General features: G+C 34.5%; 1 protein-coding gene across 2 annotated transcripts; it reads left to right on the top strand.

Moving 5' to 3' along the window:
• The first annotated feature begins 8,057 nt into the window (after positions 1 to 8,057).
• Positions 8,058 to 15,709, top strand: LOC139514282 (galactose mutarotase-like). 2 transcript variants are annotated; one of them, XM_071303297.1, is made up of 9 exons: positions 8,058 to 8,457; positions 8,905 to 8,968; positions 9,946 to 10,076; positions 10,627 to 10,781; positions 11,895 to 12,104; positions 12,906 to 12,987; positions 13,663 to 13,807; positions 14,492 to 14,660; positions 15,394 to 15,709. In XM_071303297.1, the coding sequence occupies exons 1-9, from the start codon at positions 8,340 to 8,342 to the stop codon at positions 15,469 to 15,471; spliced, it is 1,152 nt and encodes a 383-aa protein (XP_071159398.1). In that variant the 5' UTR covers positions 8,058 to 8,339; the 3' UTR covers positions 15,472 to 15,709. The 2 variants fall into 2 exon arrangements, with proteins under 2 accessions (XP_071159398.1, XP_071159399.1); XM_071303298.1 differs by lacking the exon at positions 8,058 to 8,457 and adding an exon at positions 8,519 to 8,537.
• The last annotated feature ends 22 nt before the right edge of the window (positions 15,710 to 15,731 follow it).

Here is a 15,731-nt window from a genome sequence, read left to right as displayed (position 1 = left end):
GTCCCTTCGACATCCATTAGTCCCCCTAAACACCTTCCCTAGTATATTGCACGTTTTACATGCTGGAAAAGAGAAGACCAAGTTGAGGGAATAGCTTCAATTAGCCTTCCCTTTTGCGCAAATAGTTATTTTCTTGCTACGTTAACCATGTTAACCCAATCTGTTAAATTTGTGGTGCGATCTTATAGTAAAACCCCGGTGATTTAGGTTGATCAATCATCATTCTTTATGTTAAAGTCACATTTTCAAATGCCATCAATGTCTCACACGCAGTCTTTTTTTCTTTTCAAGCAAAGATAGAACTGTGTCACAACTGGTAAAGGCATGGATCAAAATAAGTGTGTGATCACTCATTGCCTAGTGCATTTGAAAGGTCATTGATAGATATTAATTCAAAGTTTTTTGCCCTCCCAAACACAATCCATAGTTCGTCTACCCCTATGTCGCGGAGAAGCGAAACAGTAATGACAGCATCATCAGTAACGACTGTACATGTTCGAATCATGAATCGTTTAAGTTCGTGTTTCACTGCATCAGATACATGCACCATGATTCTAGTGTCTGCCTCTTAATGTGAACATAGTGCTAAACTTGAAATACATAACGTTGTGGATAGAATATCCTGAACATTTGTTGCTACAACTACCATACACATCCGAGAATTCATCCGCTCGTGTTACAGTTTCAATGTATTTTATTGAGGTAAGGACATACTACCCAATCAGCATACTCGTTGGCCCGCAAATACATGTTTATTCACAATCGGAGAGCTGATTTTCCACATTTACAAAGACCGGTATTGTTTCTTACATCCATAATGTACAAGCTCCTTATAAGATGAAGAGGCCTCACTAAGAGTTCAAAAGGGTTCCCATGGATCATATGTGTTCCTTCGCCATTCATAAACGCCTGGACTAGTTAGCATAGGAACCAATTCAAGCTTGTTACTCATTCATAACCGCTATGGTATATTGCACGCTTTACATGCTGTAAAAGACTAGACCGAGTCGTGGGAATAGCCTCAATAAGTCTTTCTTCTCCCAAAAACGCATGTTTTCTTGCTTTGTACTCATTCTAAATGCTAAAGTCACATCTTCAAACGCCATCCATGTCACCAACACAGTTCCTTTTCCAGCAAACGTGTACTCTCTCAATTCCTAGTGCATTTGAAAGGTCATGTATAGATACATTTTGTATATATCTAAAGTTTTTCCCACTTCCAAAGGCAAACCAAAGCTAGTCTGCCCCTATGTCACGGAATAGCGAAACAGCAATGACATCAGTATCGACTGTTCGATGGTGCTAAACTTGAAACATCATCAAGTGGTGGATAACACTGAACATCCTGAGCAATTGTTGCTACAACTTCCTTTTGCTCAAAATTTTATTAAGCAAGCTGCTGTGAATGAAAACTAAAAATTTCTTTCTTATTGTCGTCCTCTCTCAGAACACTTTGCCAATTTTGAGGAATTTGTTTTGACCCTTGATTCGTCTGTGTATTCTCTTTCCCTAAAATGTAGCTCTTGCTACTTGTAGCAGCCTTCAAACTACCAGTATTGTCTATGTACGCATCCGAGACTACATCCACTATTGTTACAGTTTCAGGGTGTTTCCTAACGAGTATGCTGATTATTATGTCATTACCTTAATAAAATACCTTGAAACTGTAACAAGAGTGGATGAAATTTTTGATGAGTATGGTAGTTGTAGCAACAAATGCTCAGAATTTTCAGTGTTATCCACCACGTGATGTATTTCAAATTTAGCACCATGTTCAAATTAAGAGGCTGACACTAGAATCATGGTGCATGTGTCTGATGCAGTGAAACACGAACTTAAACGAGTCATGATTCGAAAAGTCGTTACTGATGATGCTGTCATTACTGTTTCGCTATTCCGTGACATAAGGGGTAGACGAACTATGGATTGTGTTTGGGAAGGCAAAACACTTTGGATTACTATCTTTCAATGGTCTTTCAAATGTACTAGGCAATAAGTGATCACACGCACGTATTGTGATCAATGCCTTTACCGTTTGTGATACGGTTCTCTCTTTGCTTGTAAAGAAAAAAGACTGCGTGGGAGTCATTGATTGCAATTGAAGATGTAACTTTAACATAAAGAATGATGATTGATCAACCGAAATTACCGGGGTTTTACTGTAAGATCGCACAAACTTATTAGACGGGGCTAACATGGTTAACGAAGCAAGAAAATAACTATTTGCACAAAAGGGAAGGCTAATTGAGGCTATTTCCTCAACTTGGTCTTCTCTTTTCCAGCATGTAAAACGTGCAATATACTAGGGAAGGTGTTAAGGGGGACTAGCATTGGATTGGCTCTTATGCTACCCAGTCCAGGCGCTAATGGATGGCGGAGGGACAAAGAGGATCCCTTTTAAAAAAACTCTTTCTGAGGCCTCATCATTTTGTCAAAAGCTTGTACAATGTGGATGTTAGAAAGGATGTCTCGGTCGTTGTTAATGTGGAAAATCGGGTCTCCAGTGCACTGCATTGTGTGCATGTGGTAGGGACTGTGAATAAACATGTATTTTTGGCCAAATAGTAGTAATTATGCCCCACCTACGATAGTAGAGGGGCATTATGTTTTCTGGTCTGTGCGTCCGTCCGTCCGTCCGTCTGTTCGTTCTTCCGTCCGTCTGTCCGTCCGTCTGTCCCGCTTCAGGTTAAAGTTTTTGGTCAAGGTAGTTTTTGATGAAGTTTAAGTCCAATCGACTTCAAACTTAGTACACATGTCCCCTATGATATGATCTTTCTAATTTTAATGCCAAATTAGAGTTTTTACCCCAATTTCACGGTCCACTGAACATGGAAAATGATAGTGCGAGTGGGGCATTCGTGTACTGAGGACACATTCTTGTTTTAAAAATGTTTTAGTATTATACTGATTTTTTTTTTTAATCAATCTATCCAAAACTCTACATCGAAGAAATGGATTGAGTACTCATCTTTGAAATTTTTTCTAGGAAGTGTCAACTTTGTATTTAAACATTTACAACAGAATAGAATTAGGGGTTTTGAGGATAACTCAAAGCCAAAATATTAATGACCAGCACAAAAAACAACATTTTCTTGAATATTCAAATAATGAATTGATATTTCAATGTCCGCCATTTTGAATATTACCGGAAAGAGGGGGTTTTAAAGACAGATTTTTTTTTTACATTGTCTATTAGAAGCACCAAAGAAAGGTTCCTGCACAATGTAATGATAGTAGCAATACGTTTAAACACATTTTCAATTACCCTCCCAAAAAATAAGCTTATTTTAGTACAATGTCCGCCATGTTGGAATTTACCGGAAGTAGATTTTTGCAGACGTCTAAACAATATAATATATCCAAAAGTAGTACAAAACAAAGATTTGTACCAAATATTATGGTTGTAGCATGATAATAACACCTTTTCAAATACTAGCCTTTGATATTGGGCTGATTTAAATATGAAGTCCGCCATTTTGGATTATACCGGAAGTGAGACATTTTTTCAAATGCCTCCCTATCTGAAATAAAAGAGTAATAGTTGAGGAAGGTCTATGCCAAATTTCATGCTTGTAGCAGGATGTGCACAATTCGTCTGAAATATGCTTGTAGCCGCCGGACTACTATTTGTATACTTATATATGTGTTTGATATAAAAGTTATACATCACATTATAAGTAAACGTCGATTCAGTATCATTATGTAGTATATATGAGGGATAAGGGGAAATAGAAATGAGGGGAGAGAAGCCGGGGCGGGAACTGGGATAAGAGGGTAGTTTCTTTAGAACTCATGCACGAGGTATATTCTGGAAAATTATTTGACGGAATTTCGTCATGGAGTAAGGTGGTAGCGAAACTTAATAAACATGATAACAAAAATACCGAACTCCAAGGAAAATTCAAAACGGAATCGGTCCCGTAACCATGCCAAGAAATTGCCTCCGTTGAAATTTTGCAAATATCCCATAGAGCAAATTACATGGATGATTAATATTGACCATTTGGTATATGGTCGTGTTCTTAGCGAGACGTACATGAAGGTCATAAATTAATTTGTTGAATGAAGATCAATGAAATTAAATCTGTATCTACTAATGGGTGCCGTAGGAGGTCCACCGGAATTTTTAGCTAGGATTTCTTGGCATGTCAAGTTAAATGGAAGTAGTAGGGGAGGGATGTGGGAGTTGGATAACAGAAGTGGGAATCAAGGACCCCTATACATCATTATTATGTATACATATAATTATAGAGTTGTTTACAGACATTTAAAAATCTTAAGATTCATTTAAGCTGTTTATCAGTGGCCAACCTTGATATATCTAGTTAAAAAAATATGTTAAACCAAGGAGGTTATAATATAACCTCCTTGGTTAAACTTATCTAGTCAATTTGTTTTATACTCTTCCACCAGCAAATATGAAAAGCGTAAATCGATGAATACACATTTGAGTTTGTTCTTTTTATGCTTCACTCGCACTGTTTTCTTAAAGCCGGTCTGTATTTTGAGTTTGGACGAATATAGACTCACGGATGTTCATGTCATAGCACTCTTATATCAGCTCCATCCTGCAATCGATATCATTCTTTCCACGAACGACTAAAAACTGGAACAGCCTTCCTCTGGGTATTGTTATGAGCGACTCTATATAGAGTCTTTTTTTAAAAGGAAGGATAAAAATCATAAGAGAAACCTGGGCAGATTCCATCACTGAAACTCGTGTATTACGATATTTCTTCACTCTTGTTGCAGTTGTGGAATCTATATATTATCAATATTTGTTTTTAATAATAAAAATGTTAAATTTTTCACTGTATATATATACGAGGGGGGGCAAGGGGTGTAACTGTTATGCTGTTATGGGGCAATTTAATTCTTTGTTATCTGTTATTCTGAAAATATATTTGCTGTTAGCTGTTATTATCTTATTCTTTGTTAGCTGTTATTGGGTTTTTACTTTTTTTGTTATCTGTTATTGTGATAATGTATTTGTTGTTAACTGTTATTGAAAATTGGAATGTTAGCATTTTTTTACAGCAAATTTTCGGTAGAAATTGAAGATCATTTGACATTAGGGTCTACCACTACTGATAAGTTGGTCCCGTATTCGGAGAAGGATTCCATTAACATATACCCATCACAGAAGTGAGGTCCAGGGCAATTCCAGTATATCCTTTCACATTAATAAATTCCATTTTTTGGAACATGTATTTAGAATTATCTTATTTTTTTGTATGAGGATAATGTTCCTTGGTTCCCGTACCAACATATTAAATTAGAACAATTCTTAATATGACAAAAAGGAAAACATATGGGCAGGAATATCTGACAAGCATCTCAATTAAGGACTAGGTCTTTACAAACAGTTAACCTTTTATATAATATGGTACATTGACTCAGCTCTGTTATTCTTTTCAAGCAGAACCAAACACATTGTACAATGAAAGTTCCAACCATGTACTGGGTTCCGAAGCTGCGCATAGCTCATTACAAACAAAGATTTGTTTTGTCTTCAAGCAATTGTTCCCCTACTATATATATTAATATATATAAACAATACACCAAAGTTTCATGAGAACTGCTGAAAAGATTTTTGAGTTATTGTCCGAAAACTGGGAAAAAAACCCTTTTTTAATGAATAGAACCCCTCAACTCAATAACATAAAATCTAAAATTAATGAAAATAGAAAGGGCGCTTACAACAATAGCTATAACGTAAAATCTAAAATTTATAAAAATAGAAAGGGAGCTCATGTCAATACATTAAACAATTCACCAAAATTCCGTGCAAATTTGTGAAAGGATTTTTGATATATGATCAGAAAACTGAAAAAAAAAACATTTTTATTAAATAAAATCCCATTACTCAAAAACTTTAAATCTGAATTTATAAAAAAAAAAAAAAAACCAAGGGGAGCTCACGTCAATAGATATAAACATTTTTCCAAAGTTTTATGCAAATTGGTTAAAGAGTGTTGAAGTTAATGTTTGACATGTTGACGACAGACGCGCGGACAACAGTATTCCATATTTACGTCCCGTAAACGAGCGTATAAAAATATACTGAGTAGTAAACACATTCTAGATACATAATTTTAAGAACATGTTCATAGAAAAGGGAATTCATTACAAAGAATTTATACCCGTAATAAGAAATACTGGATCTGTCAATGACCCGACTTATTTTAATATCTCATTTACTGTTATCTGTTTTTGTCCATTTTAATTCCTTGTTATCTGTTATAAGCCAAATCAATTTGCTGTTTTGCTGTTATTGGGACCCCCCTTGCCCCCCCTCATATACGTCTCCACAAAGCAATGCGTAGTACAAGTGACATTAACTTCAACGTGTTGAAGGCGGTCACTACAAAGTAGAAGTAGAAGTAGAAGTGGCTCTTTTAAAGTTACGGTTCTTATACATCCTTGGCTTTCAAATAATCGGCTTTAAGCGTTCGAATTCCCGGTGAAGGTAGACCGTGATTCAGAAAAGTACTTCGAACGCATGTATATAAACTTTACAAAGTGTTCAATGTTTTCACATTCAAGTTCCAACCGTTTTAGTCGATACTATCAATCCCCGAGGTATCACGAGTCTATCATTAGCTCAGTAGTTGGTTATTCGGCACTGACCATGATAAAATTAATCTATAACAAACCTTCCTTAAATTGTCTTTTTTAGTCATAAAGCTCTTCAACTATTTCAGTTCTTATACACCCCTAGATTAAAGATATTCGGATTTGAGCATTCGAATTCCTGATGCAGGTAAATTTAGAAAACCCTTCGGACCCATGCAATTAATCAATCGTTGTTTTCTGGTTTTTACAGCAAAGGGTCGATACTGCTGCTCAGTCCCTTAGGGTTTCATTTGCTCAGTAGTCTGAAAGTACTGACATGATAAATAACAATTTTTTTCGTTAAATTGTTTCAACTCCCAAGGCAAAAACTCTTTACAGGAGTTCAGCAGATCACCTGTTTTCATCAGTTTGATTGTGATATGCTTTAGATTTCTGTGGCATATACACAAAAACTCTTACTGATTCGGGTGGTTTTATTATGAAAAGAATTCCACTTTTCTGATACTCTTAACTTTTTGACACATAGTATTGCATGCATGTTCCTTAAAAGAGGGACGACAGATACCAGGGGGAAAGTCAAACTCATAGATTGAAAATAAACTGACAACGCCATGGCTAAAATTAAAAAGACAAACAGACAAATAATAGTACAGAAGACACAACATAGAAAACTAAAGACTAAGCGACACGAACCCCACCAAAAACTGGGATGATCTCATAATATTCGCGTGCTACCAAATTTCACCCTTTTCTAGACGAAAAGAGACTGATGTTCGAGTTCATGATATATATGGCAACATTTATGTGTGGGTGGAAAACCATAACGAGATGTAAATTCTTAGCGAATAACTTTCATTTGCTTTGATAGAAGTAGATGACGAACATGAAATAAGATAATCCTCGAAACATAAATTGTATCTCCATTGAACCGTGAAAGTCTATACCAACAAAGATAATTTATGAATTTATAGTTATTGCATCTATGAATCGTACGGTAGTTGTTTATTTCAGTGCAAAATTCAACAAAATTCCTTCTGTAAAACATGTAAACAGTCCGCAACGTATGACGAAAGAATCATGATATCGGGTATAATTTGAAAGACCTCTAAAACAATGTTGACAAATTTAGTGTAGCGTATAAAAAAATAATTTAAATTGTTCAAATTCTGATAAACAGAAATCAAGGATCTCAATAGGAAGACCGATATTACTGGCACTGTCATGTTTATGATTTTTTTACATGCAGCATTCTAACACCGTATTTGGTATCTTTTCGTTTATTAGACCGTAGAGTGAAACCGAAAAAGTTTAAAAGCAACACAACTTCAGTGTAAAGGATGTCAAACAAAAATAACAAAATAATTAATTGCATGTTTAATGTTCACACATCGTGTTCATGTTTGTCAGGAGAGTAAACAGAACTTGATAAATTGAAAATACTTTTTGAACTAGATAACTAATACTTTTTGAACTGGATATCTAGATTACATATCAAGGTGGGCCATAAACAGCTTGTACTTGCTTATGCTAATCAAATTTTTACAACTCTTACATATTTGTGATACTGCATACTGAATTAATCTATACTAATAATAGGGTGTATAAATTTTACAACTTGGAGGCAGTGTCGTATTCATTGTGTTCTTTATAATAGACGCCTGAATTAAGTTTATGGTTGACTAACTCGACTTTAAAACCGCCGTATTTATACTTTTAAGTGAATTTTGAAGCACGCTAGAAAAATATTTAATATATAGATTATAATGGCTCGAAAAGACAACCGTCGGAATATATGTATGGTTTTATGTTTTGTGACAGTAGTCATTATTGCATTACTTGCTGTAGTTATATACCTTGCCGCCAGGGGGACTAACTGTCCAGGTAAGTAAAGCTTGTGTTAATATTTACAAATCTTTTTATAGATAATTATTCTTAGATAACAAGGTCACTTCTATTCTACAGTAAAAGACAGATGATATGCATTCCGTTAGAATTCAAACTTATTATTCCGAGAAAACAATTGAACACGAAGCTTAATTGCTCCATTTGATATCTAAACTTGTTTAGATCAATCACTCATCTGAATCCAAATTTAAAGTAATGATAGTAATTTCACAGTCTCGTGAAAGGTCACTGCTTAATAAAAGTACAAATTCTCTATTTATCATTTTTTTAAAAACTTCAAGTTTTGTGTACTATAATGCTAATAGTACGAGGTCGTCATAATTGTTGTTCAGTGTATGATATCATACTGCAAACATATAGTAAATAAAACAAGTGTTGTATGTGTATATACAGTGAGTGACACCTTGTATTGGCTTTTTACAGAAAGTGAAATGTCTTCGATCTTAAAAGAAGAATATGGAGAGTATAAAGGAGAACAGGTTTTTCAGTAAGTTACTTTATTTCATAAAATTTAGGTCAACCACTGTAGCGTAGTTTGACTCTTGAATTGGCGCTTATAAGACAAATAATTTGCAGCTGCTAGTCTCATGTGTCAGTCAAAGAAAAGGGGCGGTATATCAGTTAACTAATACATAAAGGCTTTAACTTCTACATGTTCTAAGGGTTAGAACCCTAAGGTGACTGGGGAATTAGAAATATGGGCATTTTGGGTCTTCTTTCGACTGGAAACCCTAGAGTAAAACCAGTGTCAAACGGTGAGTCGCAAGTTTGATTGTGAGGGATGTATAAGTACACGGCCACGTCAGTCAGATTGGGGAGCGGTTGAATCCGAATCCTGGTGTTAAGAGATCACTGCAGTCTCTGAAAGTTAAAAACCGTCCACCTTGCAACAATTCTCCTGTTGGAATGATTGATTTTCTATCCCTATCCAATTGATCCTAGTTTCCAGTGTCAGTCCAAAAAGTCATAAAGCAACCATTTATAAATAATCATGTACAATTATGGTATGCTATGATCTAGTGGGGGGAGGGGGGACAATCACCGTGTTAATTCGGATTGATTGATTGTTGTTTGCTTAAACATGTATAGTCCAGTAGCAAACGTGTTATCCATATTTGATACGAAAACAAAGCAACGATAAATCGAATAAGAAGGTCATGTAATGCTAGTCAACGGGAATGAATTTCAAATGATATATAGTACGAATTAGGAAGGAATTATTAAAGTGTGAACTAAAAACTATACATTTTTATTAAATAACTGGGTCATCTAAAATATCATGCACATGTAGCAACGCCACAAGCTGAGCAAGAAAACTCAATCTTTAATAATGCATATCATCAGATACATATACATGTAATGCAATTATATGTATCTGTCATCTGTAAGTGAAAACGAGGACATATAACTAACATATAATATACGTCCTTGGTGCAGATGATGTATGGTTTTTTTCTGTTTTAGATATACACTACAAAACAAGAATAACGTAAAAGTACAGATCATAAACTTTGGAGGAATAATTACCAATATTTTTGTTCCAGACAAAAATGGTAAAATAGCAGACATAACTTTAGGATACGATAGTTTAGATAGTAAGTTTAATTTATCAGACTTTTTGCACTTTTTTATAAAGGCCGATGACATGCATTTCATGCTGAGTTAAAAATGAATATCTTGAGAAGCCATACATGTGTATACAGATGTGTTGCATGTTATAAATGAAAATAACGTGAAAAATGATAGTTGGAGTAGGTCCTTTAGAGAAGTGTATATCTTCCATTGCGGTAGTCACTTGCTATTGATATTCTTATCGCAACCATAGTTATCTTCTCCAAATATTAACAAAGCTTATTACTTTGAAAATGGCGATATTTCAACAATATGTAGATACACTGTATATTATCAGACAATTCATGTCTGTTTGAATTATTCAAATATTTAAAGGACCCTTCAAATACTATTTATTAGTATTGTTTACTTATAAGTGACACACTATGTTTAACCACCGTCAAAAATGCGTACTTCGAAGAATGAATTGAACCATTAAGTTAATCTTGCTTTTGATTTTCGTGCTCACTTTGAAGTGTCCTACGTAGAGAGCTAAAATAGTTTAAAATTTAAACTTATTATTCCGTTGTTTAGGGTACACACAATCTGGTCCATATTTTGGTGCTATCATTGGACGATATGCCAACAGAATAGCTAATGGTAAATTTGAGCTGGATGGAAAGAACTATACGTTAGAAGTGAATAATGGTCCAAATGCTCTACATGGTGGAAAGTTTGGATTTGATAAGGTATGGACAATTGAAGTAAAATGATAAATTGCATTAAAAATATATCTTTGGTCAAGTCGCCAAGTTTTATATGAGACACTTGGCAACAACAATAAAAAAAAAAAATATATAAAAAAACTAACAACATGACCGAAAAACAAAAAAGTTAACACACAAAAAAGACAACAATCTACAGGCCAGTAAACTAAAATAACTTCAACGATAAACATGTAATTGATTTGGAATTATTATAAGGTTGTTTTACTTTTCATTTATATTATCGATGGCATTGAGCTCTTGTTTTTTAAGATTTCAAGGGTTTTGAATGTTATCACATTCATCCTATTTGTAACATAAATGGACATCTCTCTCTGATCTTCAAGGGAGTGATCTGATTTTATCTACAGATGAATGTATTAACAGATTGTTATGCCTACTTTATGGATATTGTGGTTTCTGGTCTGTGCGTCCGTTCGTCCGTTCGTCTCGCTTCATGTTAAAGTTTTTGGTCAAGGTAGTTTTTGATAAAGTTAAAGTACAATCAACTTGAAACATATTACACATGTTCCCCAAGATATGATCTCTCTAATTTTAATGCCAAATTAGAGTTTTGACACCAACCCCACAGTCCATTGACCATCGAGAATGATAACGCGATTGGGGCATCCGTATACTATGGAAACATTCTTGTTTTTTTATGTATTGTACTATTCTATCTCCACATTACCCACTTGTCATAGGAATGACGAAGAATAGAATCTAAAGCCAGTTCTTTATACAGCCGATTGCATAGAGTGTGTAGGCAAAAATAACATATTTGGTTAGCTTGCTTGCTAGCTGAACCGTGAAGTCATTATTTTGTTAGGTAAACTACCCTCCTATAAGAGCAGACTAGTCCGACAGATAACCAGTCTATGTGTCTATTGGACTAGGCTACTTCGAAAGATGGGTAGTATACTAATGATGACTTCACGGTTCAGCTAACAAGCAAGCTAACCAAAGATATTCCCTTTGCCTACACACTCAATGAAATCGGCTGTAACTTCTATCTCAGAAATTGTTATTGCACTGTATGGTTCCACTTTAAAATGAAATTAAAAAAAACAACATTGTAACTATGTAAATGTGTTTCAGAAAGTATGGGAGGCTTCAGAAGATGATGATATCTTAGCCTTAAAGTATGTCAGTGCTGAGATGGAGGAGGGTTATCCTGGAGAAGTGACAGTCGTTGTTACCTACATGCTGACGGAAGACAACGAACTTGTCATCCATTATACCGCTAACACCACAAAGAAAACTGTCATAAATCTTACTAATCACGCATACTTCAACTTGGCAGGTCAGGTAAGTGTTTGTAAAAGAGAAGCGAAAGATACCAAAGGGATAATCAATTATTAATTAATTAAATTGGTTGATTATATAGGGAATCATTGAAGCATGACTGGAGCCCCCCCCCCCTTAGGTCAGTCAGCGGGCCCCCCTTAGGAAAAGTTCTGAATCCGCCACTGAAATACTTGAACACTCGGGAGTTATTTAGTGTGCTTAGTAAGCACATCATGCTTCACATGTGCAACACCCTGTAAATAAAAGATTCAAGGCTTTCTAGCAAGGGAGAGTAATCGTAAAAGTAATTGGTGACAAACCCATTAAACAGTAGTTTGAATGTTTAGTTGACAATATATAAGCAAGCAAAAGCTGGTCACTTACCATGCTGCAAATAATATCTTTATATGATAATGACCAAGAGAGTGTGTTAAAAGATTGATACACACAGATATCAAACTTGCATTATTAGAGACATGATTGGCTTCAACGGCCTTAGGAATATAGAACAAGCAAACAGAAGGATAGTAAACAAGCCGTTTTGGTTTTGAATTTCTAATCATCTTTTCAAGTTGTCCATTTTCTATTCCTGAATTGTGAACTTTGAATTCAAATTAACTGTTCTGGCTTTCTTTAAGCTAGAGAATCACACATTCTAGTGGACTGAAGTTTGCCATCCTCCCCAAAATTGACCAGACCAATTTTCTGTTCAAAATACGGTGTATGTTTTCATACTAATTATACGAAATGGTATAGCTTAGAATCGATTTTTTTACAGTTATGTGTAATAAGTAATTTTTATTTTTTTTAATTTTTTTTCAGGGAACTGGTGATATTTTGAAACATACTGTAGAACTGAATGCCGACAGATACCTTCCCGTAAACGATGTTTCTATTCCAACAGGTAAAATCACTATTCAGACATAAAATGATTTTACTTATCCCCTCCCCTATCCCTTTTATGTCCCAAAAGTGTGCATCTGTATATTGCAATGAAATGAATTATAAAGTTATCTTCCTCCCTTGATTATTAAAGATGTAAGATTCTATAATATCTTTGATATTGACAGATTTAACTGTTGGTTACATGCAGTCCAATAGTTAATGCAAATCCCAAAACCTCCGAAACATCGGCAGAGTTTCATGATTTAACATTGGATAGCAGTTACTGCCTATGTTTATTGTCGCCTACCAAACACCCTCCTTTTCTCTAATTTTAATGGGCATTCAAACTGGTTCTGATCAGTTTCATAAATTTTGATAGAAACAACATTACTCAAAGTTGTATCTTCCAATTTCTCGCCATATCCATATGGAACTTCTATTTTCATTAGAGAAAGAAGATCACTTTATAATGTTAACTTTAATATAATATTCATCCACTTTCCATATTTTTTAAAATTTTAAATGTATTATACAAACATTAATAAAGTAATTTTGCAGAATCTATATATATTTATAAATGAGATGCTGGTCAGATAGACAAATCTGACCAGGAACACTTGAAGATTTACTATTCCCAGATGTGACCAACAAATAAGATGTTGAACGATCATAGCTTTTATTTATCTTTTCAAAGGCGATCCTGAAACAGTAGAGGGAACTAAAATGGACCTCAGAACTCCCATAAAGTTAGAAACAGTGATTAATGATGTGCCAGGCAATGTAGGATATGATCATTGCTATTGTTTTAATGATGCTGGCTGGAAGAAACTCAGAGCAAGGTAAACTAGTATTTAACTATGATCATCAAGATATCTTACATCGTCGAATCAAGAATATTGAAAAGGAGTGTGTTAGCTTTTCATATTGGAATACGATTTGTATTCGTAATCCTTTGCTACTTGCATCACCCATACATATATGTTTGCTTCTTCATATAGGGACAAGACTCCTTGACCTCTAAATCCACTATTGTGTTTATGATTACAGGTCAAACTTTTATTGGTACACAAAAAACCCAGTCGACCTTTAGCCTTCTGGATTTGAAAATTAGTGAAATTTTGAACTGTAAATAAGAAGAGAATAACGTCTTCTGGTGAAAATTGAGAAGCAAAGCGATACCATAGACAATATTAGTTGATTGGAATGAAATATCTGTTCATAAGTGTTAACAAAGATGTTTCAATGTTAGTAGCATCATTAAATTCAAACAACATATTGTTTGTCTGTAAGATGTTTCCGCCTTATAGCATCATTAAATTCAAATAACATATTTTTGTCTTTAGATGTCTCGAGTTATGAAGCAACTTCAAAATTCTTTGTAAGATGAGTAATCTTTCATATGCATTCCAAAGGATTATGTGGGTTGCAGGGCCAAATCAGGACACTGTTTTTTTTAAGAATTAAAATATATCAAAATGATGCCAGCAAACACGTATCAATGAAGGGTAATGACTTTTTTGCAGAGTTTATGAGGAGGTTAGTGGTAGGAAATTAGAAGTATACAGTACTGAGCCCGGTATGCAGTTCTACACTGGGTTTTATTTAGATGAACCCGGTAAAGGAGGTGGACATTATCATAAATATAACGGGTTTGCATTAGAAGCACAACATTATCCAGATAGTCCAAATAATGTAAGTACGAGCCTAGAAGTGTTATATTGACTATAATTATACTTATATGGTATGAGTCTCTATTATTACAAGGAAATGTCGTGACCTTAAGATGCTCACTTAAGGTCACCTAATTCTGTCCATGTGGTCTCTGGTGTCTTCGCATTATGCAAAAAAAGTTCAATTAATGACAACAGAGCACTGCACTGTTTCTGTCAGTTATAATTTGTCAAATTAATTATCTATAATTTATTGAAACGTATCCACGAATCGTAATTACAATCCTTTCCTATTACCTTCGATTTGGAAATCACTGATTGAAATCTTCATCGAGTTTGTACTTATCATAGACATATACATGTATATTTTATAATTTCCCTTCATGGTGCCCTAAACAGTGCAGTACAATCATACATAACTAGATAAACAGATTGATAAATAAACTAGAAAAGTGATTTTTATAATTGAATATTTAAAAGAATGAGCAGAGAAAAAAACTTAACTACACGAGCAACAAGACGGGTGTATAACGTTCTGCTTATAACCCACCAGTCTAGGAGCACCTGCACGAAATCACCCTTGGGTTTTTGTTTGGGTTGGCATTGTTCAGCGTTTATTTTTCTATGTAGTGTTAAGTAGACAGATGTGTATCTTTACATTTTTTTGTGGTCTCTCTTATTAGTTTTGATTTTGATTTTATTATCGCCAGCCATTTATTAACATTGTGATAAAAATTCATTTTTTTTTCTTGCAGAAAAAATTCCCATCAACAGTGCTATCACCAGGAGAAACCTATCTACAGACAACATCATATAAGTTTGGATTAGTATGAGGAGTATAGATGAAAAAATAACAGAAAATGACACAAATGTTTTGAGCATTACGACTCAGTAGCTGTCAGACCCAGAAATGATAGCTTAAACATGTTATTGAATGCTTTAAAAAAGATGGAGATTTACTATGCAGTCTATTTGTTGGGTTATATGACTTTACTTATACTAAAAGTGTGGGTATTAATGAAAATGTGTAACAATTTGTATGAATTAAATTCTTTTGATATTTCTTTTAAATATTAAGCTTTGTGGGATCCGA

The sequence above is a fragment of the Mytilus edulis genome, chromosome 3 (genome assembly GCF_963676685.1).
Source record: "Mytilus edulis chromosome 3, xbMytEdul2.2, whole genome shotgun sequence".
Classification (NCBI taxonomy): domain Eukaryota; kingdom Metazoa; phylum Mollusca; class Bivalvia; order Mytilida; family Mytilidae; genus Mytilus; species Mytilus edulis.
The sequence above is the reverse complement of the archived record's forward strand: the minus strand, read 5'-3'. Positions and strand labels throughout refer to the sequence as shown.

What these genes read in the sequence shown, in the direction of transcription:
- LOC139514282 (XM_071303297.1), top strand. Translation starts at nt 8,340, where the DNA reads ATGGCTCGAAAAGACAACCGTCGGAATATATGTATGGTTTTATGTTTT. An exon ending in CGATGTTTCTATTCCAACAG is followed by an intron (nt 12,988 to 13,662) that starts GTAAAATCACTA and finishes ATCTTTTCAAAG; the next exon opens with GCGATCCTGAAACAGTAGAG. An exon ending in ATCCAGATAGTCCAAATAAT is followed by an intron (nt 14,661 to 15,393) that starts GTAAGTACGAGC and finishes TTTTTCTTGCAG; the next exon opens with AAAAAATTCCCATCAACAGT.